The sequence below is a fragment of the Microcebus murinus genome, chromosome 1, assembly GCF_040939455.1.
Source record: "Microcebus murinus isolate Inina chromosome 1, M.murinus_Inina_mat1.0, whole genome shotgun sequence".
In the NCBI taxonomy this organism is placed as follows: domain Eukaryota; kingdom Metazoa; phylum Chordata; class Mammalia; order Primates; family Cheirogaleidae; genus Microcebus; species Microcebus murinus.
This window is the reverse complement of record NC_134104.1, coordinates 150,667,494-150,695,296: the sequence shown is the minus strand read 5'-3', so window position 1 is coordinate 150,695,296 and position 27,803 is coordinate 150,667,494. Positions and strand designations below refer to the sequence as shown.

The following is a 27,803-nucleotide window of genomic DNA, read 5'->3' as shown; positions in this document are numbered from 1 at the left end:
GCCTGAGCAAGAGCGAGACCCCGTCTCTACTATAAATAGAAAGAAATTAATTGGCCAACTGATATATATATATAAAAAAAAAATTAGCCGGGCATGGTGGCGCATGCCTGTAGTCCCAGCTACTCGGGAGGCTGAGGCAGAAGGATCGCTCAAGCCCAGGAGATTGAGGTTGCTGTGAGCTAGGCTGACGCCACGGCACTCACTCTAGCCTGGACAACAAAGTGAGACTCTGTCTCAAAAAAAAAAAAAAAAAAAAAAAAAAGACTGTTGGGTGTGGGTTCTGACTTGATGCCTATATCAGGGGGTTCTGACCCGGAAATCCAGCAGAGCTGGGGCTGTCAGGCAGGGCTAAGGGTGCGGTGTGGTTTCTGCCAAGCCCAATAGGAGAGTTGCAGCACAGACCCTAGGATTCTGGGGCGAGGCTGTGGAGTGGGAAATTGTTCATCTCCATGCGAGTGAGTTTGAAAGGCGGTTCCTGGCTTGCCATGGGCCCAGTTAGAGACTCAACACCCGACCCTGGGACCTTAAGTGACCTGAGCCTCCTATCATGAGTTGATTATTGTCAGACCTCCCAGGTCACGTGGCTGGGTGAGTGCAGCACCAGCCCATGCGTGGTGGAAGTGTACGTCCGGGACCCGGCCTGAGCAGCTCAGTGGGTACACGCAAGGAACATAACACCCAGGCCAGACTCCTCTGTCAACTACCCCCGTTCACCAGTGCTTCTCATCCAAACCTGTGGCCTCACTGGGGAGGGGGTTCCTGCAACCAGCTGCTGGGAGAAGAAAACCCCAGCTCGGGTTTGTGGATGAATCATTTATACATATTGATGCGAGCCAAAACGAGACCGCTGCGCATTACAGCCCCACCCAGAAATGACCCTCCAGGACGGCAGTGCGGGAACTGAGCGCAGCGGTACATTTGGTTCAATTTGCACCAGAGAATAAGGATCCGTGTGAATTCCTGGGTAGTGTGGAGTTGCCTGGCTAGTTGGACAAAGGCCCGAGAGGAGCAAGTTGGGACGATGCGAGAGGGGGGATGTGCGCGGGCCTGTGGGAAGGGGCCCAGAGCATGCCGGTCACTGGGAATCGTGGTAACGCCGGTCAGAACACCCTCCAGAGGAGGCGCCTGACAACAGCTGTGACTTCCAGTTCTGGGTAGGTCGTGGCAGGCCACCACTCATGCTGCCACGACTGAAAAAGCTGGATGCATTTCAAGAATCATGTCTCTGAAGATTTTGGAGAGCTCTGGAAGCAGAGAGGAGTGCATAGCCTAAAATTCCAGAGAAGGGAGAGACTTTCTGAAACGAGCAGTCTTGTCTCCAGCGTTTTCATTCCCTGGGGGCATTTGCAGATTCTGGACCCGGGAAAAGGATCGGGCTTGGTGAACACAAAGGGACTTTATTGGGGCAAAAGAAACCAGCAGAACTTCTGTCGAGGCTGTGCAGGGCTGGTGTGATCATTTAGAAACTTCAGGATCCCAAAACACATAGTTGGGTTTGCATTTGCTGAATTCTAAGGCTAGCTGGGAGGACAGGGAGAGTCAACTAAGATAGATTGAAGTCTCTGGTAGCATCCTAGAAGACTAATCAGGCTTTCTGTTTCTTCTTGCGTGAGCGTTTTAGCCTCAGGCCGAGTGCATGCCCAGCTTATCTTCCCAAAGTTACAAATTAGGTGGTTTACTCTCTCTCCCCTGCAGTGGGAGGAATCAAGGGGTGGGAAGAGGCCATCAGGCTCCCCGAGACACTGGGGCTGCTCAGACACTGGCGTGGCTGCTCAGACCAGTCCCCCTCCCCACAGCTTTGCAGGCCGCCCAGCTGTCCCCACATGTCACCTCCGTGTGCTCCTTGAAAGAATCCCATGTGTAGGCAGGGTAGAGAGTATGTCCCCATTTTACAGAAGAGGAGTTTGGTCTTGAATAACTTGCCCGAAAGGAAGGACACAAGTGCCAGATGTCTCAGACGTGTTTGGGACTGAGGATCCTCAGTTCTCTTTCCACTGCCAGGCTGCCGAGCTTTAAGGGTAAAACAAGGCATGCGAGCCCGTGAGAGCCAGGACCTGGCCGAGTGGTGCCCTGCTGTCCCCCGGGCCTCCCTAACACAGGGCAGAACCAGCACTTGAATGAATGACAGTGCAAGGCCAGGAAAGTCTAAAAGGAACAGATGACCTCCTGGAGGGGGGTAGGGGGAGGATCATTGAGGCCAAGGTTACAGGCCATTTGTCTTTGGTTTTGACTGAAGGCTGAGACTGCCCTTGCAATATTCTTAGAGATTTGCACCCTGGATGCTCTTACCTTTGAGGGTAAGGGGGGAGCTCTCTGCCTCCACAGGCCAGGCCACATTTCAGTTGACATGGGGCCAGCGCAGCTAAAAGGAAACATCTGTGCAGGGCGATGGCAGGGGTGGGGATGGCTTCATGTTGGGCCAGAAGTTTTCATGCTGTTTGCGCTGATATTGGGTGGAGTGGTCAGAGCTTGTTTTGTATAACTCAGGCTTCCAACAGCTTTGGAGGGGGCAAACATGCTTGAAAACTGAAATATGCTTTTAGAGCTCTCTTCTTATGATTTTTCTGCCTCTGGGTTTTATTATCAAGACCATTCTCTGTGCAGGGAAGCTGGTATGAAAAGTCGAGGCCTGGAGGGTGGTATGTTAGTGAGCAGACACTTCCTTGAGGGCCGGTCACTCGTGAGCATTAATCCAGTGTCACTCTCAGGACCCAGAGTGGTGGCCAAAGGGCCCACTGGGGCCCCACTTGCTGCCCCATGGGCTGGGTGACGTCTTGTGGACAGCGCCAGCAGAAGGAGACCTTTACCACAAGCAAGGTGAAATTGACATCGTCCTCCATATATGAGGGATGAAATGGACTCCACCAGGGCCGTCGGTGAATCGTTGAGTTGGCCGTGACGGTGCTCCACACCTGGCCAGGGAGAGTTGGGGGTGGACAAGGGGACCTGGATATCTAGTAGCCATAAGCTCAGCATTGGCAGCATATGAGGCATGGCTGCTACAAACAGCCCGTGAGCCTGTGCCCTTCTGAATAGAGGGTCTGGTCTTGCCACAGGAGGTACAGGTCCTTGCACCTGAGAACATGTTTTGTTCTCGGATCTGTACCACCGCAGTAAAGATAGGAACAGGCAGAATCTATCCAAAGGCGATTTTCTGGATGCTTATAAAAGTCCAGGAACCATATTGTAGAGGAAAGTTGGGAGAAGAAGAAAGGAACATGGAGAAGGGACAATGAGGGACATGCTGGCCAGTTGCAGACCTCGCACGTGATTGCTCCAGGGGCCAGCACCAGCGACCACTGGGTGATGTCCCGGAGGCTGACTTGTCCCACCGCAGTGGGTGCTCGATGACCAGCCAAGTGTCTAACAACAGAACTGGTTGCTTTTCAAGCAATGAGCTGCCTGTACCTGGAAGGGTTTACGCAACATATGGAGACATGACAGGGTCAGTGGAAAGAGGCATCCCACATCAAGGAGTGGTTAGGCTAGAGGGCCCCTTCTAAACTGCTGTTTCGCTTTTTTTGGGGGGGAGGGTTGGTATATTTGTGGATTTTTTTTATTTTAGAATATTACGGGGGTACAAATGCCTTGGTTGCATGAATTGTTTTTGTACAGTTTGAGTCAAAGCTGTAAGTGTATCCGTCACCCAGATAGTGTGCACTGTACCCATTAGGCATGAATCAACCCATCCCCTGTCCCCCCTGCTTTTTCACTTAGAGGCTGAGAGCCACTAGGTCACTTGTCTTTTTCAAGGCCCACCACAGCAATTATAAAATGCCAAAATGCCAAAACAGGGTTACAAAAAATAGTGATGCATTTTAAATGTTTACTTTTAATGCAATAGCACCATTAGTGCACACAGATATGACAGAGGGCAGTGTGTTATTCACACAACAGGACTTATTCCTGAAACATCATTCTGAGGGTGCTACAGCCGCTGGTGATGGGGACAAGTTTAAAGTTGTGAGATGAACTCGTCTTCCCTCAGAACTGGCGGTCTCTCTCCCCACCGCGTAGACCTTTCCTGGGAGACGAGCCAAGCTCCAACCTGAAGAGGCTCCAAGCCAAAGACACTTCCCCCGCCCCGATTCTACGTAAGTCATCCCAACAGCCCAAGGGGACCCCCGGATGTTTGCAGAGGAGCCCTACACGCACTCACATGCACACACACCCGTGCACACGCATGCATACACACGCACCTCGAAAACTGCAGGTGCAGCGTGCAGTTTTGCACACGCACTGCACACGCACCTCGAAAACTGTGAAAAGACTGAACACATTGCTCGCTGCTTAATGCAACCCCCTCCTTCCTGAAGTGTGAAGAGTTCACTTGCCAGGGTAAGCAGGAAAGAGTCACGCTCCCCCCAGTGAAGGTGTGGTCGCTGCCCCTTGCGTGGGGGCCAACGTTGGACAGGTGCATACTGGCTCTCTGCCACCTCCCTGGGCACCCAGTGCAGCCCCCACACCACGGCCAGCGTGCTCGCTGCACGTGCTCTGATCCGGCCCTCCCCCGCCTGGCTCCCCACTGGCCTCCCACGGCCTCCAGGCTACGGTCCCAAGTCTTTCAGTGTGGCCTGATAGCCCCACTGAACTACAACTCCAGCGTTATGTTTTTCCCAGCCCATCCCTGTCTGCTCCAAGCCTTTGCTCGTATGTTCCCTGCCTGGAGCCCTGTTCACATTAATTCCATGCCCTCTCATCTGGCCAAACCCTCTCTGTCTCTTCCTCAGTGTGGGGCTGCATTCCCCACCCTGCCCTGCCCTGCCCGCATTGGGTGCCCTGGGAGACCCTACCGCAGTCCCGAGTGCCTTAGCCAGCAGGCCTGTCCTGGAAATTTGGGGCCTCTGGCCGCCTCATATTTAGTAAGCATACGACTTCCATTTCCCTACCTCTGAATGGCCGTAATAAACTTGGGCCAAGGTAAGAAAACCAGGAAAGCAAAGGAGTTTTTAAAAAAGGAGAAGAATGTTTATTTTCCCTTGCCATCTGCCATCCACCCAGAGTTCCAGGAAGCAAGGCCCCTTCTTAGGTTACATAATCATCAGGCCCCAAATTGTCTCCCCAAGGACTCAGCTGCAAATACAAAACGCCGTCCCACTCTGAAGGGTGTGAGAGGTGGAGCCCAGTGTCATCGAAGGGCCAGGCAAGCTCTCTTGCTCCCCGCCCAGAACTCCCACCCTTGGAACGATCACAGTGCGCTGGGCCAGCCACGCTGGTTTCCTGCAGAACACACCCCTCCCTAAGGCAGATGGGGCAAGGCAGGGAGAGCCTGAATTACACAGTGCTGTATTTTATTCTTGAAAAATCTCAGACTCCAAAAATTTGCAAGTGCAGTGCAAAAAAACATTTTCGCCCTAAACTATTTGAGTAAGGCCATGTCAGTGTATGTTTCTACTGACAAAGACACTGTCCGACATTATCACAGCACACCATCAAATCGGGAGAGTAACAGGGTACAGTCACGTGTCACCTAAGGATGGGGACATGTCCAGAGAGATGCATCTTTAGGTGATGTTGTCGTTGCATGAACATTCTAGAGTGCACTTACACAAGCCCAGGTGGTACAGCCTACTACACGCCTAGGCTATATGGTGTAGCCTGTTGCTCTAGGCGGCAAGCCTGTACAGCATGTGACTGTCCTGAATACTGCAGGCAACTGGAACACAATGGTAAGTATTTTTGTACCTAACATACTTAAGCATAGAAAAGGTATGGTCAAAATATGGCATAGGTCCGGCGCGGTGGCTCACGCCTGTAATCCTAGCTCTCTGGGAGGCCGAGGCGGGCGGATTGCTCAAGGTCAGGAGTTCAAAACCAGCCTGAGCAAGAGGGAGACCCCGTCTCTACTATAAATAGAAATAAATTAATTGGCCAACTGATATATATATATATATATAAAAAATTAGCCGGGCATGGTGGCGCATGCCTGTAGTCCCAGCTACTCGGGAGGCCGAGGCAGAAGGATTGCTTAAACCCAGGAGTTTGAGGTTGCTGTGAGCTAGGCTGACGCCACAGCACTCATTCTAGCCTGGGCAACAAAGCGAGACTCTGTCTCAAAAAAAAAAAAAAAATATGGCATAAAATTTAAAAAGTGGCACCCCCGTATAGGGCACGTACCACAGATGGAGCTCACAGGACTGGAAGTTGCTCTGAGTGAGCCAGTGAATGGGTGGTGACTGACCGTGAAGGCCTAGGACATTCCCATAGGCTACACTGAATTTATAAGAAAAATGTTGTCTTTCTTCAATAATCAATAATCTTAGCTGACTATGACTATTTTTTTGAGACAGAGTCTCACTCTGTTGCCTGGGCTAGAGTGCCATGGCATCAGCCTGGCTCACAGCAACCTCAAACTCCTGGGCTCAAGTGATCCTCCTGCCTCAGCCTCCTGAGCAGCTGGGACTATAGGCACATGCCACCATGCCCAGCTAAATTTATATATATATATATAGTTTTTTTTTAGTTGCCCAATTAATTTCTTTCTATTTATAGTAGAGACGGAGTCTCACACTTGCTCAGGCTGGTTTCGAACTCCTGACCTTGAACAATCTGCCCCCCTCAGCCTCCCAGAGTGCTAGGATTACAGGCGTGAGCCATCACATCTGGCCTGTGACTGTTTTACTTTATAAGCTTTATAGTTTTTGACTTTTTGACTCTTTTGTAACAACACTTAGCTTAAAACACACATTGTACAGCTGTACAAAAATATTTTCTTTCTTTATATCCTTATTCTATAAGCTTTTTTCTATTTTTAAATTTATTTATTTATTTTTTTTACTTGTTAAGACTTTTTGTTAAAAACTAAGACACAAACACACACATGACGGCCTAGCCCTACGCAGGGTCAGAATCACCAATATCACTCTTTGACCGCCACATTTCGCCCCACTGGAAGGTCTTCAGGGGCAACGACATCCATGGAGCTGTCATCTCCTAGGATAACAGTGCCTTCTTCTGGATACCTCCCGAAGGACCTGCCTGAGGCTGTTTTACAGTTAGCTTTTTTTATTATTAATATAAGTAGAAGGAACACACTCTAAAATAACAATAAAAAGTATAATATAGTAAACACACAGGCCAGTGACATAGTGGTTTATGATCATTATTAAGGATCGCACACTGTATATAATTATGTTGCTGCACTTTTACACAACTGGCAACAGAGCAGTAGGTTTGTTTACACAGCGTCACCACCAACACACGAGCAATGCGTCGCTACTGAGTTTCCATGGCTACGACTAAGCCAGGCCATAGGATATTTTCAGCTCTGTTACGATCTTACGGGACCACCGGGGTACGTTGGTCTGTCATTGAGCGACGTGTCCTGAGGCAGCGTGTGTGACTCTGCATCCCTGCCATGTGCTCCTCAGAGTCCACCACGTTTCTCCCATTGTCCCGGTGGCATCCTCGAGCGTGGAGGGTCAAGCCCAGAATCACTCGGAGCATTTAGTGGTTCTGTGTCTTCAGTCCTCCTTCAAGAGCTGCACGGTCCGGAAGTTACTGGCAGTAATTTTGTAGGATGCCCCCCACCCTGGGATTGTCTGGTGTCTGTCCCCTCAGGTGCTACAAGCTTTCAATTTGTCCCATCCTCGATGGTGCTTACCTTGATCACTTGAAGGTGATGTCTGCCAGGTTTCTTCTCCATTGTGAATATTTGCCCCTTTTCTCTTTGGAATGAGTAAGTATTTCGTGGGCAGACACTTTGAGACTATGTGAACATTCCACTGAGGAACACGGGACTCTCGATGCATTTCCCTACTTACCTACATCTGTGGGCACGCGTGGTCTCCTCTTTGATTCTGTTGCTATTACTATTCTGATGCTCAAATTGTCTCTGATTTTGGCCACTGGAATCTTCTTCAAGCTGGCTCTGTGTCCTAGTGACATGTTCCCATCGTTCTTTAAGCACTTCCTTGTTTTCTGGCAAAACAACATGTTCCGGGCTCGTTTTCTGCTTTCCCTGGCCCAGTGCTGGAATCAGCCATTTCTCCAAGGTGCCCTGGTTCCTTTAGTGGAAAGTTGTATTTAGAAGCCAGGACTTGGGTGCTAGGAGCCTCGCTCAAGCCTTGGGAGGGCTCGCTGCTCCAAGCCTTCCCGAGACAGCGGGGCCTGCCTGCACTCGTTTCCATTCGTATTTATGGATTTACCTTGACATATTCAAGTCCACCAGGGCACACTGATCACTCTGATTTTTCTTTTTTTTGTTGTTTTTTTTTTGAGACAGGGTCTCACTTTGTTGCCCAGGCTAGAGTGAGTGCCATGGCATCAGCCTAGCTCACAGCAACCTCAAACTCCTGGGCTCAAGCGATCCTCCTGCCTCAGCCTCCCGAGTAGCTGGGACTACAGGCATGCGCCACCATGCCCGGCTAATTTTTTCTATATATATTAGTTGGCCAATGAATTTCTTTCTATTTATAGTAGAGACAGGGTCTCGCTCTTGCTCAGGCTGGTTTCAAACTCCTGACCTCAAGCAATCTGCCCGCCTCGGCCTCCCAGAGTGCTAGGATTACAGGCGTGAGTCACCGCGCCCGGCCTGATCACCCTGATTTTCATCCTATACCATGGGATTCATTCTCTGTACACGTATCTCTCCTCTCTGACAATGGGAAACCCGGCTCCCGTTGTCTTTAGTACATTTATTTATTTGATCAGTGTCCCTGTATGTAACCAGTGTCCTAGCTCTGCCACCCATCCCTCCTCCCATGCGGATCCCCTGCTCTCCTCCAACGCTCCAGCCTTGGCTTTCCCGGGATGCCTCCCTCCAGCCCGCTGGGCTCTGACACCCCACACCAGTCGGCATTCTCCCCACTCCCTCTCTGACACTGCTCTGGGGCACCATAGCTTCTCCCTCCCTGGCCATGGTCACCACCTTTGTTCTGCCCCACTTTGTGGCTTCAGGACACGACTGTTGAGAAAGGGAAGGCAAAGAAGGAATGGAATCCCTTATACTTTTTAACCAAAAAGTGCATCCAATGCATAGAGTACCACAAAATAATCATAATGAACCTGATTCAGGTTCCAATCAGGCAGCCCCCCCTGCCCATCACTCTGTAAAGGGGCATTGCTGCCCCATTAATGGCTAGGCAGCTTGGGGAAATCCTTTAACCTCACTGAGCCTCAGTTTCCCCAACTGTAAAGTGGGGAAATAACAGCCCTTCCCTCATGTTGATAGTGTGAGACCTCTGTGAGCTAATGGCAGTGGACAGCCCTGGGTAATGGCTCAGTAGATGTGAGCTATGGCAACTACCACGTATTTCTCAGAATCCTAGAAAATGACTCTTTTTTAGAAGGCTGGGCCAGGCTGCTGGGTGGGTGTTCCCCGGGCAGCAGGCTCTGTGGCTCCCAGGCCCTCTTCCTTTTGCAGGCAGGCTTTTGTGTTTGTGTTTTGTTTTTGGCAAGCCTGCAGCGAAGTCTGGGAGGGTTTCCTGGACAGAGGTCCTCGGGTTGCTGCCTTAAGACGTGCAGCCCGGGCCGTGGCTGCCACTGTGTCCCGACCCAGAGCCTCTGCAGGCAGCAGCATGGAGCTTTGGGGGGCCTACCTGCTTCTGTGCCTCTTCTCCCTCCTGGCCCGAGTCACTGCCGAGCCACCAACCGCCAAGGTCAAGAAGGCTGTAAATGTCAAGAAAGGTAAGGAGGGGGACAGGGCCTCTCCCCCTCTTCCAGGGAGCAGGGCACCCTCTCCTTCATTCAATTTCCTCCTGGATGAGTCAGCTAGGGAAGGGAACTTGAGTGAAGTGCCCTCTGGGACCTGGGCTTATAGCAGGGCTGACTGTCAGAACCGTAAGGAGTCCTGACTCTCAGAGTGGGAAAGAACCTTCCAGATCATCTAAACTGTCCTCTGCTCTCCTCCCCACCCTTCCCGAAAATTTTAAAGAAACCAGGTCTTTGGCTTGGCAGTCTGGAGATGCTCGTTATCTCACCAGGGAACACTATACAGGCTGTGCTTTGTAATCTCCCAGCCTCAGTTTTCTCCACTGTAAAATGGGGACAAGTAGGATTTGCTCAAAGGGTTGTCCTGAAGATATTATGATACAAAAGATGTAAAGCCAGTGATACTCTTGACGCACGGGAGATAAAAATGTTCAACCTGAAACTAGTGTGCTAGAAGCAGCTCTGCTCTCCTCTGCGGCCTCCGGGGTTTGGGGTGTCCTTGGGTTGCCTTGGCTGCAGCGAGACCTGCCCTTGCAGCCCCGCCTGCAGTGAAGTCACGCCAAGCTGTGTTGGGACAACAGCAGTGGGATGCCATGGCAATGAACCGGGCTGTCAGCCCCTCGGGGATCAGAGACAGAGAGAGAAAGTTGAAGGGGATGAGGGAAGGCTGGGGATTTAGACAGAGAAACAAATGGCCAGGACCAAGAGCACAGAAAAGGGAAGAAAGGGGTGTGGGGGCTTCCCTCAGCCCTCCCTGGGGCTCTTCCATAATGGGCAGTGGCCCCCCAGGCCAGGAACTAGTGAAGTACGGAAAGGTACGTCAGGGCCATGGAGCCCCACAGGCTGGGACGAAAGAGGGGGCAGGTCTGGGTGCTGGGAGAAGACCATCTCCAAGATTCGGTTTACAAAGTGAACAAAGGTTCAAAACAGAATGGGTAACTATGTTGACGTTTGCTTTGAAAATGAGATTTGTATAAAAACACCTATTTCCTTGTATATGTATAAAATTTTTCTGGAAAGATCCACAAGAGTTAAGTGACAGTGATTAAGTCTGGGAAGAAAATCTGGGAGACTGGGGGAAGTCTCAGTTGGGAGGGAACTGTTTGGATTTTAAAAAGTTATATGCACATATTACCTTCTATACAATGCTCATTTGAAAAGACAATGTCATGCATGGTTACGTCTGTCAGCATTAGTCAGAATTGCCACCAAGGGACATTCTTTGTAAAGGATGCAGCTCCAAAGACAAATAACAGACTTTCCAAAAGTGGAAAACAGTTGCCAATTTCTCAAGTTTACCAAAGACTTAGTATGTATGTATTCAGCTATGTGACTCCTGTATTCAAGCGTGTAAAAAAGCAGCGGCTCAGAGTACGTGAGGCCCAGGTCCTCTCCAGCTGTCCCACTCGAGCCCTGGCCCTGAGTGGTCTCCACGGAGGCCCCTGTGGGTCCAGGGCTCGGGAGGCCTGCAGGACAGCGCCAGGGCACCAGTGGGGCGACCACCCCGCCCTGCCTCTGGCTGAAAGCTCTTCAGTGTTCCGACTCAGCATGGTGTTTCTCCTTTCCACCCACCCTACACGACAAACACTGTGGAGCTCTTTCTCCACGCAGGGGCCGATATATATGCTGGGGACCACAGCAGAGAAACACAGTCCCTCCTCTTAAGATGCAAGCCACGGTGGCTCTCACTCAGGCATCGGCATCATCTGGGGAACACACTAAAATCCAGGCGCCTGGGTCCTGCCCCTGGAAATGCTGGTTTAGGGGCCTGGGCGGGTCCCAGCGTCTGCCTTTTGCGCAAGTCTCCGGGGACCCCTAGGAGCAGCCAGGCTTGAGAAGCCCAGGGACAGCGTAGCTATAGGACTGGTGCCCATATGTATGGGAGGGGGTCCAGAGGAGGGACAGTCATGCCTGATTGGACCACTTGGTGCCCAGGCCAAGAGGCAGAGAACACACTGGCGGGACTGGCACAGGGAGGGCAGGACAGCGTGTGCTAAGCCCCCATCCTGGCCCCAGAAATGGGTGAGAAGGGGGGACCCCGTGGTACTTTGGGGAGCTCATCTGCTCCTGGGGCCACCTGGCCACATCTGGCCCAGGAGCTCAGGAGGGCAGGATGGCCTCGTAGGGGTCACAGGCCCTTAGAACAGGGACCCAGGGAGACCTGGAGGGCATCCGTCCCAATAACACTCTCTGGGCGTCTGAGGCCGAACATCTGAGGGGCAGCACAAGGGCCTCCCGGCTCCTAGTACGGGCCAGTGGGGACACCCCCTACCCCCACACTGTCCTTGGGGTGAGCGTAATGCTGTTAGCGTCTTGCTCCTTGGCCAGCCCCTGGAGGACCCTTTGCATGTTAAGGCTTCTTGGTGCAGATTACAAAAGGTACTCTCTCTGAACTGGCAAGTTCTAGAAAGGCACCCCTTTTTCTGTTCTGGCCCAGCCTAGCCAGAGCAAGGCTTAGGAGCTGAACACAGGCCTTCTCTTGTCCCCTCAGCTGATGGTGCAATGCCCAATTTTGCAGTCCCCTGTGCAGTGCCCAACTCGCACAACCTCACATGGCGCCCTCTGCTGGTGCATCGTGTGCCTGGACACAGAGCTGCTGTGAGCCGACTGAGGCAGAGGCCCTGTGCGGGGCACACATAACCCCAGGCTAGTTGGCCAGCCCCAAATCCTCCCTCTTTTGCCTTGCTCCGTCTGGGTGTTGTCCTCCTCATGCTCGAAAAGTTATATCACTGATTTCTGCGTATGCAAGTGCGCGTCTTGCCCGTGAGTCCCCTGCAGTCTCGTGGGCGGACAGAGGCTCTGGCCTCACCCCTCACGCGTGTGGACTCTGTGCAGGCCCAGAGCGGCCACAGGCGTGCTTCCCGCCCTCCGCCCCAAGCCGAGCGTGGCCTTTCCGGAAGCCCTGGGGTTTTAGGAAACCCGGGGTCCGCCCCCGAGCTGTCCACTTACACGCACGCGGAAACAGGTCTCCCCTGCGGCCCGGCGGAACCGGCTGTGTGTGCCGCCACGAAGGTGGCCCTCGCGTCCTAGCTGCGTCATGAGCACCGCGCCAGAGGGCACACGGGAAGGCCGTGCCCAGAGACGGGCCCGCAGCGGCCACTCCCTAAGAGTAAAAACCCTCGCTTCCCTCTGCCCCCGCTTTACACTTTACTAGCAGCTGTGACGGGCGCACTCTCTGTCGCGTGCTTCCTTCCTCCCTGTCTTCTCCGGAGTTCTCTGAGCCGGGGCTACTAGCCTGCATGTCGCACAGGAGGAAACCGAATGGAGAGAGACCGAGCGGCTCGCCCAGGCGGCCCACGTCTGGGGACCTCCGGGCCCAGGCACGTGCTTGCCCCGGGCTGGCACGACGCCCGGAGGCTGGTCTGTGCCACGCGCCTGCAGCCCGGGGAGTGAAGTGGGGGTGCGCGGCGGGTCGAGAGGGCTCCTGCTTCCCGAGCTGCTCCCCTCTGGAGCTGGGAGGGTGGCCGGGTGGCTGGGGGGGCGGTCACTGAAGGCTCTGGCCCTGCTACGCCCGCCCCAGCTGGTCCCCAGAGACATGGCTGAACAAATGCACCGCAGGGCTCACTCGAGTGGGAGCAAGTGTGGGCCGGGACCCCCGCAGCAGGAAACTCTTGAGGGTTAAATGGACCCCCACCAGCAGGGAGAGAGAAAGGGGAAGTGTTTCCCCCTGTCCTCTGTGGCTGCCAGAGGTCCCCGCCCATGCCTGCCCTGCCTCAGTCCCACCTCTGCTGCCTTCCTCACATATTTCCTCCTCTCCCTCCCAGATGTCGTGAGCCCGAAGATGTTTGAGGAGCTCAAGAGCCGGCTGGACAGCCTGGCCCAGGAGGTGGCCCTGCTGAAGGAGCAGCAGGCCCTGCAGACGGGTGAGTGCAGGGTGTGGCCCCTGGGGACCTCCGGCCCTGTGGCCAGCAGCCCCATGTCTCCCGATCTTGGAGACCTTGGAGACCGTGCTGAGGAGGATTTGTCAGCCCCGTCTTAAAGAGGCGGCAGCTGAGGCATAGAGAGTCCTGCACCCCCAAGGGGCGAAGCAGGATTGGAGCGGAAACAGCCCTGAGCCCCGCCAGGTGTCGGGAGAGCCGGCTCTGCACTCGCCCGCCCGGTGACAGTGCAGGAATCACAGAGCCGCGGGGCCGGCTGCACAGTCGGGTCACAGCCACAGCCCCCGCACCCGATGACCAGCCTGCCTGGCCGCGAGTCGCCTCTCTCTCCACCATGTCCCCGTCAGATTGTCTCCATTCCCCACACACGTCAGACTCACCCCTACGCGAGCGGGCCCCCCCTGCCCTGGAGGACGCCGGTGATAGCAGTTGACATCACGCGTGGGCGTGCTGCGTGCCCGGCACGGCGCACGTGCTGGATGCCAGCGGCCCGCGCACAGCAGACCTGCGCGGTGGGCTGTCACAACGTCCTCAGTCCCATTTCCCCCCGGGGCACTGATGTCCCTCCTGACAGCCAGGAGCAGAGCCTCTCTTAGCTCTGCTACGCTCTTCTTGTCCTCCGCGGAGAATCACGCTGACGCCTCCTTAGCAAATCTACAGACTTCCCTGCATCCTGTCTCTTCTCTGGCCAAGGCCCACCCATCAGCAAGGCCCTCTCCTCCCCTCCTGCCTGCTCAGAAGCCTCCAAGATCCAGATTCTCACTGGGCGGCTTTTGCACACTCCCTCCCACCAGATCCTTTCTTTCAGCATTCACACTGCCCATCCTTTTGTCCTTCTGAAGTGCCACACTCTGCCCCTCCACCACAGGGCCTTTGCACATGCTGTTCTGGCAGCCTGAATTGCTCCCCCAAGGTCCACCTAATGAATGCCTCTAGAGCGACCTTCTCAGGAGTCTCTAATCCCGCCTCTCAATCAGGCTCCTCAGTGACAAGCTCTCACAGGACGATGCTCTTTCCTTTAACACACCTATTGCAGTTTGTGTGGTATACTCATGTGTTGACCCATGTCTGCCTCCCCCACCAGACTGCAAGTCCCAGGTGCACAAGAGCCGTGTTTGCTTTTGATGGCCCTTGTCTGTCCCACCACCCTCCCCAGCACAGTGCCTGCCGCGTACCAACAATACTCAGTACATCTTTGTTGAAGGAAGGACCACACATGACTTTGGACAGCTTTCCTAACGTGGCAGGTGAGGGGACAGGGCTCGAGAAAGGGAGCATCTCCAGAGAGGTTTTTGACTTCAAGTATGAGAAAACCTAACAGTGGCCTAAACAAAAAGTGAGTCTGCAAGTAGGAAGCTGTAAGTTTTGTTCAGAAGCTTCACCTCATGCTCCCAAAGTGGCTGCCCTGACTCCAGGCATCATGAGTACATTCAGATGAAGAACAGGGAGGAAAGGTGGGGCCCAGCCAATCTGGTCCATTTATCAGGGAAGTAAGAGTCTGCCACTTCCATCCTATTGACCAGAACTCTGTCATCTGGCCACCTGTAGCTTCAAGGGCATCTGAGAATGCAAAAATGTGGCCTCTCTAGCCTCAGGGCCTCCTGGCGTCTCCTGGGGACTTTCTCCTGCCCGTCATCCTCTCCTTTAGTACCACAACCCACAAGTCACCTTGTCACCAACCCCATCCAAATAATTCCTGAGCCCTGGTGACCCAACCAAAGAGTTGGGGACATCAGGGTTAGGGGAGGCGACCCTTGGCTTTCCCAGTCAGCACAGCCACCTGGCACATCTCTGCCAGGCTCGAGGAGGCAGAGGTGACCCAGCCAGGGCCCGCCTCAACATACTCACGGAGTCACTGGAACCCGTAAAGGACGTGCAGGGATGAGGGAAGATGATGGGGACTGAGGGCAGGCAGAGGGCAGGGCAGGAGCGGAGGTGTGGAGGCGGCTCGCATGAGTCGGCAGGATCGGGAGGCCAGGGCGCAAGATGGCAGGAGCGAGACAGCACGGTGGAAGCAACACTGAGGTCTGACTGTGCTGGAGAGGGCGCTGTGGGCAGCGTTCCCGGGAAGCCGTGCCCAAGGGGCCTTTAGCTCTTGGGATCAGCACCCATGGTAGGGAAGGGACAGAAAGAAGCAAGGTGGGCAGAGGGAGAAGTCCCCGCTGCACCGTGCGGTCTCCATGAAGGACTCGGCTGACTGCAGAGGGAGCCCTTATGACGGGATGACCCTTTAGCACTGTCCCGAGTTGGGGACGAAGGGATCCTTGGTCAGTCACCGGGTGCAGGCTGCTCTGGGGAGGTGGCACGGCCTCAGGAGAGGTGGCTGTCTTCTGCAATCCTCCAAGGAGGTGGAAAGCTAAGGGCTGTCTTCGTGCAGCACTCCCAGGCCCCAACGTAGTAAGTTCCTCATCCCCAAAGGGTCTCAGTAGCGTGTCACAGAGTCCCAGAAGGAAGGAAAGGCAATGAAGGCCGGCTGGGCTAGGCTGCAGGACAGCGTGAGGTAGGGCAGCCAACTTGGGACAGAGCATGCAGGTGGACACCTCTGTCACGCTTAGAGTGGCCGTAGGTGCTCACCGGGACACGGGGACGTTGCTCCATCAGTGTTTGCCGAGTGGAGTGGAGGCAACCGAGTGAGTGGGTGAGCGAGTGATGGGCGGGAGAGGTGGCGTGCAGACCCCCAGCCAACGTTTCCAGCTGCAAGAGGGCAAATGGAGGCATACACCCCATCTGTCTAGATATTTCTATTTCTATTAGGATTCAAGGTAAAAAAACCAAACTGCTAAACAAAAACACGTTCCATATTCATAACTTGACCAAATGTGTATTTCCATCATCATGTTTGAGGCCAGGTTCAAACTGAGAATTTGTGGACTCCTCAGATCTCTCTGCCTGAAAGCTGGCCCTGGTCCACGGCCTGTGGCCTGCCTCCTGCCATCTCTTCTGTCTGGGGGTCCCGCAGCTCAGCCGCACCCTCCCAGCCCCACCCCACCAGCCCCACCCCACCAGCCCCGGGACAGCCGACCCCTTGCAGGCCCGGGAAGCATTAGCCTCTTGGGCAGGGACTTCAGGCCCCGGGCACCTGGCGCGTGGTCTAGGCTCCAGGTGGGCAAGTGCCCTGGCTGCATCTAGGGAGGAGTGTGGCCACAGGAGGACCAGAGCTGGTGACTCTGAGATGGAGTTAATTTATCAGGGAGAGAGCCCTTGGGTCCACACCTGTGGAAGGCGGGAAGGAAGCAGAACTGGGCAGAGGGAGGGCTGAGCCGCAGTGTAGGGCCAAGGCCAGCCGCTGTGACCCCACGGGTACCCAGAGCTGAGAGGGCGGAGGTGACCTGGCTTTTACACTCCCCATCCCTCGGGCACTGAAGGCGGGTGCCCCAGGAAGGGCCGTGACCTTGGGCTAGTGCTCTGCAGCAGAGGGCCAGCCTTACTGGAGTGGGGACCTGGGCCTGTGTGGCAGCGTCCCCCACAGAGGGGCCCTCGAAGGGGAGGAGGGGGATCGAGGCCAGGATCCCTCCCGCCTGTGTCCAGGGGCTGTCCCGGCCCAGTGGGATGGCCGGGAAGGGACAGAGGACAGTGGGCCTGCCCTGGACACTTGGCTCTTTGGCTCAGGAACCTGGGGACATTTGGTGACAGCCATTTCTCCCCCCTTTCCACCCCCCTAGTCTGCCTGAAGGGCACCAAGGTGCACATGAAGTGCTTTCTGGCCTTCCCCCAGACGAAGACGTTCCACGACGCGAGCGAGGACTGCATCTCGCGCGGGGGCACGCTGGGCACCCCGCAGACGGGCTCGGAGAACGACGCGCTGTACGAGTACCTGCGCCAGAGCGTGGGCGGCGAGGCCGAGATCTGGCTGGGCCTCAACGACATGGCCACGGAGGGCGCCTGGGTGGACATGACCGGCGGCCGCGCCGCCTACAAGAACTGGGAGACGGAGATCACCGCGCAGCCCGACGGCGGCAAGGCCGAGAACTGCGCCGTGCTGTCCGGCGCGGCCAACGGCAAGTGGTTCGACAAGCGCTGCCGCGACCAGCTGCCCTACATCTGCCAGTTCGCCATCGTGTAGCCCGCGGGGCGGGACGCCCCTGAGCTGGGGCCGCCTTGCGCAAATAAAGTCGGTGCAGCTTCGCCCGCGCGCACCCAGGCGAGCCGGACACGCGCGCTGCGCGCCACCCATGGGCTCTCCACTCATGGGGACGGGGAGGGAGGAGGGAAGGAATCGGGGAGACCAGAGAACCCTCGCTTGCTGCCTTCCTTTTTCTTTTTATGACTTTTTATTTTCATTTAATTTCAGACTTACAGAAAACTTGCAAGAATTTCTCGTTCCCCAAATATTAACATTCCCCTTAGTTGCTTTAACCTTTTCTTTCATTACTTTTTTTTTTATTTCGGCATATTATGGGGATACAGATTTTAAGGTTTCAATAAATGCCCATTCCCCCCTCCCCCCACAAGTCTGAGTCTCCAGCATGACCATCCCCCAGATGGTGCACATCTCACTCATTATATATATATATACCCGCCCCCTCCCCCTCCCACCTTTTCATTACTTTTTGACAGTAAATTGTAGACATGATCTCTCTTTATCCTTAAATACTTCAGTGTGTGTTTCCTGAAAATAAGGATATTTTCTTACATAAGCACAGCCACAGGGCAGTTATCAAAGTCAGGAAATGAACCTCGATAGGATATCGTCTTCTAAGTCACAGCCCTTATTCAAATTTCCAGGCTTCTTTTTGTAGAATCCGCTGCCATCTGTTGGAATCCAGCATTGGCCCCCCACCCCTAATTCCAGGGGAGGGCGGGGTGCCCCTGCTGCTGACCCTCCCGCTGTTTCTGGGTGCACCAACATGCTGAGGGCTGGGCGGAGAGTGGGGGGCAGAGGCTGCCCACGGGGAGACTGGCATTCCCCTCCTGCCTCCACACATCCTGCGAGCTGGTCCAGGAGCCACACATGACTGTCACCAACACTGCCTGGCCAGCGTGTCCCCTTCCTTCCCACCCTCACAGAAAACTAGGCAGGCGTCCACGTAACTGCGTGTTAGCAGTAACAGCTGCCACTGTTGAGCCTACCACATTACAGGGACTTTAAATACATCGTCTTATTTAATCTTCTCTGCCCGGGACAAGATGTGCCATCGTCACCTTTTTATGGGAAAGGAAGTTGAAGCTCAGGGAAGTTCAGTGACTGCCCATTGGTCTCAAACCTGGTACGTAGCAGAGCCAGGATTCAACCCAGGGCTAATTCCAAAGGCCTTAGCCTTTCCACCACCGCTGCAGTGCTTGCTTGATGTGACTGGAACTTTCCGGACATAAAACATCAGAATGTGGCCTAGTGATCCCCAGAGGCTATTGGCCAGCTCCTGGCACGGCCTGGCCCAGCTCGAGTGACATATCTTAGGGAAAATCTTCCTTATCCATCAGCCACGGCCATTGCTCCACTGTCTGGACTTCTGCAGCACCTTTTCTCTCTGGCTGTCTTTTAGTGTGTCTTGCCTTCCGTAATAAATTGATGACAGTTTGATTCGATCAACGGGGATGGGGTGAGCTGGGGGAGACAGTCTGCAGTGAACCAGGCACTCTGTTCATCATGGTCACAGAAAGCATCTGGTGAAGTTCAGCAGTTGTGGGAGGAGGCGATGAGCCCCATTGGTGTTAGTGCGGAAACAGACTGAGAAGGGCGATGCAATATGTTCAGGATGGTCCAGACTGTGAGAGGCAAAGCTAAGACTCAGATCTACGTCTTGTAACTCTAAGTCCTGGACTCTTTTTTACACGACCCCCAACCACTTAGCTTTCTAGCAGGATACAGGTGACCAGGGGTTTTTCAAAGCTCCTGAAGTGGGTGGCTGCCCCAAAGAGTGTGCCCATACCTCTGTGTGTGAGTGTGGGTGCTAGTGGAGAGACAGCGCTGTGTGTCTCAAGGGGTGTGATGACACCCCTTGGGCGGGCAGCCAGCATTGCCCACTTCCAGCAGTAGGTGGCAGTATGGGCAAGAGAATGGATACCCATCTTTCCGCATCTGGTATGCTCTTACGTTTGGGATGCTGAGACCTGCACGCTTCAAACTGGGTACACCCGTCTTCCCATCTTGTCTTTATTTAAATTTTGACATTTTGTTCATCATGGATTTGGGAGGCATTAATTTTGATTTTTTAAAAATAGTGCATTCAAATATTATTTATCTTGCTACTGAGTTTTTTTGGCATCCCTATAAATTTTGTACCCCAGGTGAGTAGCTCACTTACCATGAGTCCCTGCCTTGCCTCAGAGGCACAAACTTTGGGGAAGTTCCCAGGGGTTTTGCAAATGACAATAGTTTTGAGGGACTCAGTTTCTAGATCTTTCACTTCTGTGTCACTCGTTACTAGAATTGGGCTGCCCGGGCTCAGGCCTAGGTGGAGGCCTCTTTTCCTATCTCCTTTTTCACAATCACACTTTTCCCTTCTTACAAAGGGAAGGCCAACTTTTCCAGCCATCCTGAGCTTACCATGGTGTGTCACCCTGGTGTGTGAAAAGCTTTGGGAATGCCACACAAAAGGACTATTTGAAATATTGGTCTAGGTATTGAGCAAGTAAAAAACTGTGTAAAAAAAATCCATTTTTGCAAATTTAGTGGCTTCCAATTCTTTGCCTTCAGTAACCTTGGAGCACAGCCTAATCAAGTGGTTAGTTAATAGACCATACAAAATAATTTCCAATGACAAAAACACTTTTGACCTGTACCTTAGAAGTTCAAGTATTAAGTGATATCACAATAAAAAATCTCCATACAGTCTTACCAACTTAACTGAACAAGGTTTCTCAACATTTTCAACTCTAAACATGAAAACTAAGAATAATATTGATGCTGAATCCTGCTTTAGTATAAGCTAGATGAATCAATTTTTATTTTTTCTTAGCCCTTCCCATTCCAGATGCATATGAATCAATTTAAAAAAAAAACCATTCATCTCATTAAAAGAATTGTGGTTAGTTATATTTATAAAAATATGCAATCTACCTTTGGTGTTTTGATCAATTGTGTGCTAAGATTAATTGTGTTGGGCTAGCAAACTGAGCTCGAGGAGCACTGGCCTAACACCTTTCTCTGAGAACAAAGCTACCCTAGGCATTTATGAGGGCAGCTGAGCAGGAGGCAGCAGTTTCCCTGAAGGAACTTTCTGTCGGCTCTTCCTCCTCCCTGGCGTGCAGGAGCCCCGCATAGAGGCCTGGGTGAGCCTTATTCCCTCTCCTCGCCCTGCCACCTCTCTGCTCCAGTTTCTCCTTTCCCATTTGGCTGTTCCTCCAGCCTTCCTCACCCTGGCCCATCCCAGCCAAGGGGGGGGAGAGCCCCAGTGTGGAGAAAGGGGTGCCTGGGAGTCCTGGTGCTTGTCATGGCAGCACTGGCTGTGGGACCCTGGGAAGGCCTGTGGGGCAGAGCCCCCAGTTTCTTCATCTGCAATCTGACGTGTCAACTAGATGATCCTTAAGACGCCTGCATCCAGGATTCTATCCACTGTCCTGGGGAATGTTTTGTAGAATCTTCTCTAGATCAGAAAGCTATTTGGCAGCTGTTTCCTCTGCCCATGCAAGGCTCGTCCCCTGCACTGGCCACCTCGTTATCTGCAGGGACTATTGGCATTGCTGTGCCTCTCTTGAATCCCAAATGTGTGCAAATTTAGATTCCTGGGGGACCCCACCTGGAAGTCCTTAGGCACCTAAGTCGACATGTCCAAAAAGGTACTCAGTGTCTTCCCACTCAAATCTGCTCCTCTTCCTGAGCTCAGCATCTCCATGAAGGTCCTCACCTAGCCAGTCACCCAAGCTCCAAGCCTGTTGAGCATCAAAGGTGACTCAGTGTCTGTCCTGAGCCCCTTGAGACACTTGAGACAGACACTTAACATTTAAACATTCACCAGGACTCTATGACTCTGCCTGCCAAGGAGCTCTCTGGTCTGTCTCCTCTTATCTAGTTGCATTGCTACTAGGCTCAAGTCTCTTGCTTGAATCATTGCAGATAACTTTCTTCCCGGTTTCACGACTTCCTTTGCATCTCTCCTGCCCATCCCAAACCATAGCTTTATTGCATAACTACTAGTTGTATGGCCGGTTCAAGCCTTGGTTGGACATGGCCCATGGAAAGTGATCTACACACACACACACACACACACACACACACACACACACACACACACCCCTTTGCTTCATCTGAAAACATTTCTCCACTGATGTGTCTCTAATGCCTTAGACCACCAGGCAATAATGCAATATTTCTTCCTTTGAGTTTGGGTTTGCACAGATAAAGAGGAGATTAAAAACAAAGAAAATTAGCAATGTGTATGCTGACCCCAAGCCCCTTACTATGAGCTGGGAAAGAACCCAGAAATTATCTCATTTAATAGTTATAAACCCAAGAGGGAGGTATTGCTAAACCTATTTCATAATTGAGGAAAATGAGGTATAAAGATAACTTTTCTTGAGAACATTCAGTGATGGGACTGGAATTTCAGCGCAGGTCTGTTGTGTTCCAAAGCCCACATACCATCTGTTATATACATTAAGTCCTTCCAGAATCTTGAAGAAAGTTTGCAGATTTTCATGTGATTGTGAAAATTTGGTAAAGAAGAGTTCATGGTGATGTATATTTGTGTGTATTAGTGATTGGTGGTACAGAATCCTGTAAAAACACATTTTCTACCCATTACCCGTAGAAAAACACATTTTCTACGGCTATTTCTGAGGCCTAATGTTAGATTCTAATTCACCTGCTTTTCATGGGTGATTCATTTATAAGCATGGTTTATGAATCTTTCAAGCTGAAAATCATGGCACAACCTACAAAACAGCTAACCCTTTTCTCCACTAGAATGCACTATTATTTCATGCAAGGTGAGAACACAGCCGGCGAAAGATCAATGCAATCTTCAGATGAAGAAACTAAGGCAGAGGGAGGTTATGTGACCAGCCAAGTCACACAGCTTGCTAGAGAATGAGCCCAAGAGTTTCACTTTCTCAGCAGAAAGAAGCTTTGTGCAAACCATTTCTCCAGACAGCCAACTAGTTACCTATGGAATGCCCACCATGCTCTGAGCACTGCCTGGGGCCTGCTTGAGCTGTTCACCACCTGATGGGACACATGGCAAATTAAGGGGCTCAGAGAAAAAGGGATGGGGCTGTTTTTGTCCCTGAGAATAGTTCTCCTGTTTTGCACTGCTGAGAAAAGAGTTGGGCAATATGGTAGGAAAATGTTTTTTGGATAAGGACAGGCAAGCCAAATATTAATAGCTAGGTCAAGGGCAAGTTGGGAAACTGGGGTTTCCTCCAATCTCTAGGGTTTTCTTAAGCAAGAAAACCTTAATCCGGGTTGCAGTTATTCAATGGCAGTGACACTGAGTCGGGAAGAAGCCTTGGAATTGGATTCCAGCTCTACCACGGGGCCATTCCTGTGGCCCTGGTGGACTTACAGTCTCTGAACTGCGGTTTCTTCAACTGCATGATTTGAAATGGGAGAATGGAGCACCAGAGGCCAGCTCACAGACATGCAAGCTGAAGACAAATTTCTCAGCCTCTCAAGCCAGCCATGGCTGGCTTATCTGTGGTTATCACAGTCTCTTCAAATCACCTATGAATTATTCCCTCCGAGGCCATCAGTGAAGGCAGCAGAGAAGGGCCTGGAATCTACATCTGTTGAGCTGTCATCTACTCTGCTTCCACAAGCCAGTCCGACTTCCTGGGGGTGATGAGATGTGCCCTGGGAGGTGAGGGGCAGACCATACGCTGGGGACCACGGGGACCCAGGCTTGGAGTCACTGTCTCTGGGGCTGTTTCCCCATGTGTACAGTGGGCTTCCTGCCTCTCTTCCACTGCCGTTGTGGACTAAACCTACCTAAAGGCTCTATCCCACTGCTTGACACACAATTATAAAGATGGTAAAGCGATGTTACTGTATGAAAAAAGCTTTGGAGGCAAAACTATCCTACATAAATGATAATAAAAAGCTATGACCTTTACTTGGGTAGGAAAAAAAAAAATACAGCGAGCCCAGCCGTGACCTAGTTTCTTTTATACAAGGAAGACAATTCTCTTGGGCAGATTGTCTGGCAACATGGTTGGCTCTGAATTATTAATAATATGGATCAGGCCAAATTGAAAGTTAGACCAGTGGTTCTCAGCCAAAGCCACATATTAGGATTGCCTGAAGTACTTTTTAAAAAACTCAATGCCCAGGCTACACTCTAGACCAATTAAATCTGAATGTCTGGGGAGTAGAATCAGGTACTGGTAGTGTTTAAAGCAACTCCAGATGATTCCAGGATGTGGAGAGAAGTGGTTGAGAACCACCGCTGACTTAGGTGAAGCCAGCTGCCTACTAGGTTAGGATTTTGGAAGAGACCCCACCCCCTCCTCCAGCCCTTACATATCTCCTCCAATGGTCTGCCTCAGTAAATTCCTACTACTCAGCAGTGGTCCCATGCACACTAACCAGGTTTGGTGACAATCAGATTGGTTATTGCTTTATATTGATTTTGAAAAGAAGTAGAGGTTGGGCTTGAAGGATCTGGTGTAATCAGTTCTAATTTCAGTAAGAAGTAGGCATGTTTATTAGATAGGATTAGATTTGGTTGCATATAATGAAAAATGTAAAATAGGGTCTTAAACAAGACAGATGTCTTGAGGCAGGTAGTCCAATGCTTATATGGCATCTCCATGGTCATGGAGGATATCGAATTCTTTCTGTTTTCCCACTCCACCATCTAGTGTGGGGCTTCCATTTTTGAAGTCACCTCATGGTCCATGATGACTGCTGGAGATCCAGCCATTATTATCTACATTTCATTCATCAAGTAAGAGGAAAGGGAGAATGGGCAAAAAATATCTAGTCAGCTTCCTTTAAGGAGACTTTTCTATATATCTATCTCATAGACCAGAACATTTTCTAGTGCTTAGCTGCAAGCAAGGCCGAGAAGTGCAATCTTTTAGGTAGGTACATTGACACCCCAAATAAAATTAAACTTCTTTAAAGAAGGGACAAATGGCAGGCAACTAGAAGTTTGTGCCATGGAGCCATTGCAGACCCAAAGCCTGGATGTTGAAGGGAATTGGAAACTAGGAGGCAGAAGAATTAAAAGTTCTGGAAGAAAGAATGATAACTCATTCATCTGGTCCCCCAAAGCTTTCAGCCATGAGCTTTTCAGTAGAGAAAGATTGTTTTCAATTGTGTAGCTGGGTCAAACTCTGGTTGATTATCCACAAACTCCTAGTTCCTAAGAATGGCTGTCTCATCCTTTGTTTTGGGATCAGCCCTCTCTTGAAAAGCCTGGACCTACGAGGTGTTACACCCTAGGTGCTTTCCTCCCTACCTATTTCTGGATGGTAGAATCATTGATTGCTAGACCTGAGTCAAAAGACATAGAGCGTATCTGTGGCAGACCATGGCTGAATTCTGTGAAGCTTCCCCCTCCCCCCTCCCTTGGAGAGTTAGTTGCACACTTTATCATTCATGGTCCTAGCAACAAACAGATTCCAATTCAGTTCAAAAGACTGTAATGAACAGGCTATAGGCAGTCTTTGTTTTATACAGTTTTGATATGCTTAAATTTCAATGACCACAGTTTAATTAAATAACACCTGTCCTTTAACAAGACAGTTGAAATTTCAGTTACATTGTTATAAAGCTTTATGCAATTGCTAAAGTATAATTTCACCACTGACTCTTTGGTCCACATATCACTAAGAGGTGTGCAGCATGATCAGCGACCCATCACATCACTTGTTTCAAAGTCTGCCAGTGACTGGGCACTGTGTGCCTGCCATTCAGTTCATCCACAGACAGCAAAGTGTGGAGTTCTGTTGTTTCCTTGTCTCCCAGTGATAAACCCATGTATCGGTTTACAAAAATGAATAACCGAAAGAGGGAACAGATCAATAAAGATGAAAATGCAGCAAAGAAAGGAAAAGTGATAACACTGGAAGTGAGATTCATGCAGAATGTCAGTAGAGCTAGAGAAGAAAGAGCCAACCGTGGGAGTGTGGATGGTGCTGCTCTTTGGGACTTTGGATATCAGCCAGAGGAACTTAGTGACAGTGAGCTTACCTACATAAATGAGAAAAGTGGTGTGATGAAAAGGATGAAGATGTCCCAGAGGAAATGGCACTGGCAAAAAAACCACATTAAAGGAATTCTTGGTGATATTTTGTGACACTATAAGCAAAAAAAAAATATGTGAAAGTTGGTCCACACTTATGAAAGTAGTATGACAATTTGCCAAGACATAGAAAAGATGTTCAGTCTGTATGGAAAGTTATATATGATGGGAATGTCAACCCAAAATAGCTAGCTGAAGCAAAAATCTCAATCAATGCATGTTTATTAAGCCAAAGTTGAGGAAAAACACACAAATCAGAGACAAACCTGTGGCTGCTTTTCAAGGGGAATTTGGAAGTTTCAGCATTTAAAAGGCATACAGAAAAGAAAAAGGGTGGGGAGTGGGAGGGAGTTAGACAAAATAGTTACATCCTTGTGAGATGCAGGAAAATCTACATTTTACATAAGACAAGGGAAATGTTAGAGGAGAAAAAAGGGAATGAAAGAAGCATCAATTATGTAGGTGTCCATGGGTAGGTGGAAGAATGCCTGATTCTGTCTCATCTCTGTTCTGCACCTGTAAAGATAAGCTTGTAGTTCGTATTAGTTTGAGGAGCTAGACACAACCTGCAGACCTAAACTTATAATTTGCATGTCCTTGCTTATGGGAGGCCAGCAAGGAATTTCCTTAATGAATGACTGGTGGGGTCAGTTCTTCACAGGTGCCTGAGGACTTTACCTTCTCTTTTGCATGAGGAGTTGAGGGGGGTGGTTCTGAGATTTTTATTTTCTTTTTACACGAAGGAGGAGGTAAGCATCATCCAAACTCTTGGTAAGAGTTTTACAAATAAAACACTTCAATTCTCAATGGTTTCTGTTGTATTAGTGTATTTAGTATCAATTTTTACTACTTTCTCTCTTACTGACAGTAAGAAGGTTTTTTGACAAACGTTTTGAAAGCTCATAGAACAATCATAATTTTCCTCATTGATCATTGTTTTGCATGGCTTCAGCTTGCACAGCCATTTTACAGTTCTGCACTACTGTACAAAGTGAGGATTTTCTGTATTTACAGAGAAATGGGCACTATTTGGCAAAACAACAAAGAATATTGGGGCATTCGGAGGCTAGCCACAGTAAGAAGCACCCAGTAGGGCAGAGAGGCCGTGGAAGCAAACAGTGCCACTGGAGCCACGGAGTGGTCACACAGTGAGAGATCTCTGCGTGGAGGGACACAGCCACAGATAGGACATGTGGCCCTCAGCACAGAGGGTACTGGGAGGAATAACTGCTTCTGTCCACCCTCCCAACTCCTGCTTCTGTCCACCCTCCCAACTCTTGCAGTTGCTTTGCATTGGAGGAACCTAGACAGCAGTAGGTCCAGGCAGTGCAGTCTGGTCAGAGCCCCCAGGCACAGAACTGGGTGGAGGTGTGTGGAAGGTGGTTGGGGGCTTACGTATACTTAACACTGTGCTGTCATGTCTGTGTCCTAGAGTTGGGGCAAAGTCACCTGCATCTCTGATTACCACTTATCAAGACAAAGTGAACAGAGATGGAGTCTAGGTTTCCATCCTCTCAACGCAGAGCTCCTTCTAGCATCCACTGTGCACCAGAATTCCCTTGGGCTGCTCATCACATTGACTGAGACACAAAATACAAAGAGTTAGCAGTCAATGGGGGAGGGAAAAAGCCAAGAAAATAGATTTCACAACCCCCCAAAAAAGGTACAAGCATATGCTTCAAATGTCTCCAATTATTTTCCATGTAGAATGCCTCTGGATTTTTAATACTGAAACCTATACAGATGTATCTCTCAATGCCTTGCCTCTCCCCTTACCTCCCCTCCCCTCCCTTCTCTTCCCTTCCCTTTCCTTTTATTTTCTTGACAGTCTCTCTCTATTACCCTGGCTAGAGTGTGGTGTTGTCATCATAGCTCACTGCGACTCCAAACTCCTGTGCCCAAGCGATCCTCCTGCCACAGCTTCCCAAGTAGCTGGGACTATAGGTGTGCCACCATGCCCAGCTAATTTTTTCTATTTTTTGTAGAGATGGAGTCTTGTTCTTCCACAGGCTGGTCTCAAGCTCCTGGCCTCAAGTGATCCTCCCGCCTTGGCCTCCCAAAGTGCTAAGATTATAGGCATGCGTCACTGCCCCCAACCTCATCCAGTCCTTTTTTTTTTTAAACAGTCCCCAAAACTCAGAAGATTTTA

General features: G+C 51.1%; 1 protein-coding gene across 1 annotated transcript; it reads left to right on the top strand.

Moving 5' to 3' along the window:
• Positions 1-9,380: 9,380 nt before the first annotated feature.
• On the top strand, positions 9,381-17,980 carry CLEC3B (C-type lectin domain family 3 member B). The gene is made up of 3 exons (XM_012770334.2): positions 9,381-9,627; positions 13,416-13,514; positions 17,192-17,980. The coding sequence occupies exons 1-3, from the start codon at positions 9,519-9,521 to the stop codon at positions 17,590-17,592; spliced, it is 609 nt and encodes a 202-aa protein (XP_012625788.2). The 5' UTR covers positions 9,381-9,518; the 3' UTR covers positions 17,593-17,980.
• Positions 17,981-27,803: the final 9,823 nt, after the last annotated feature.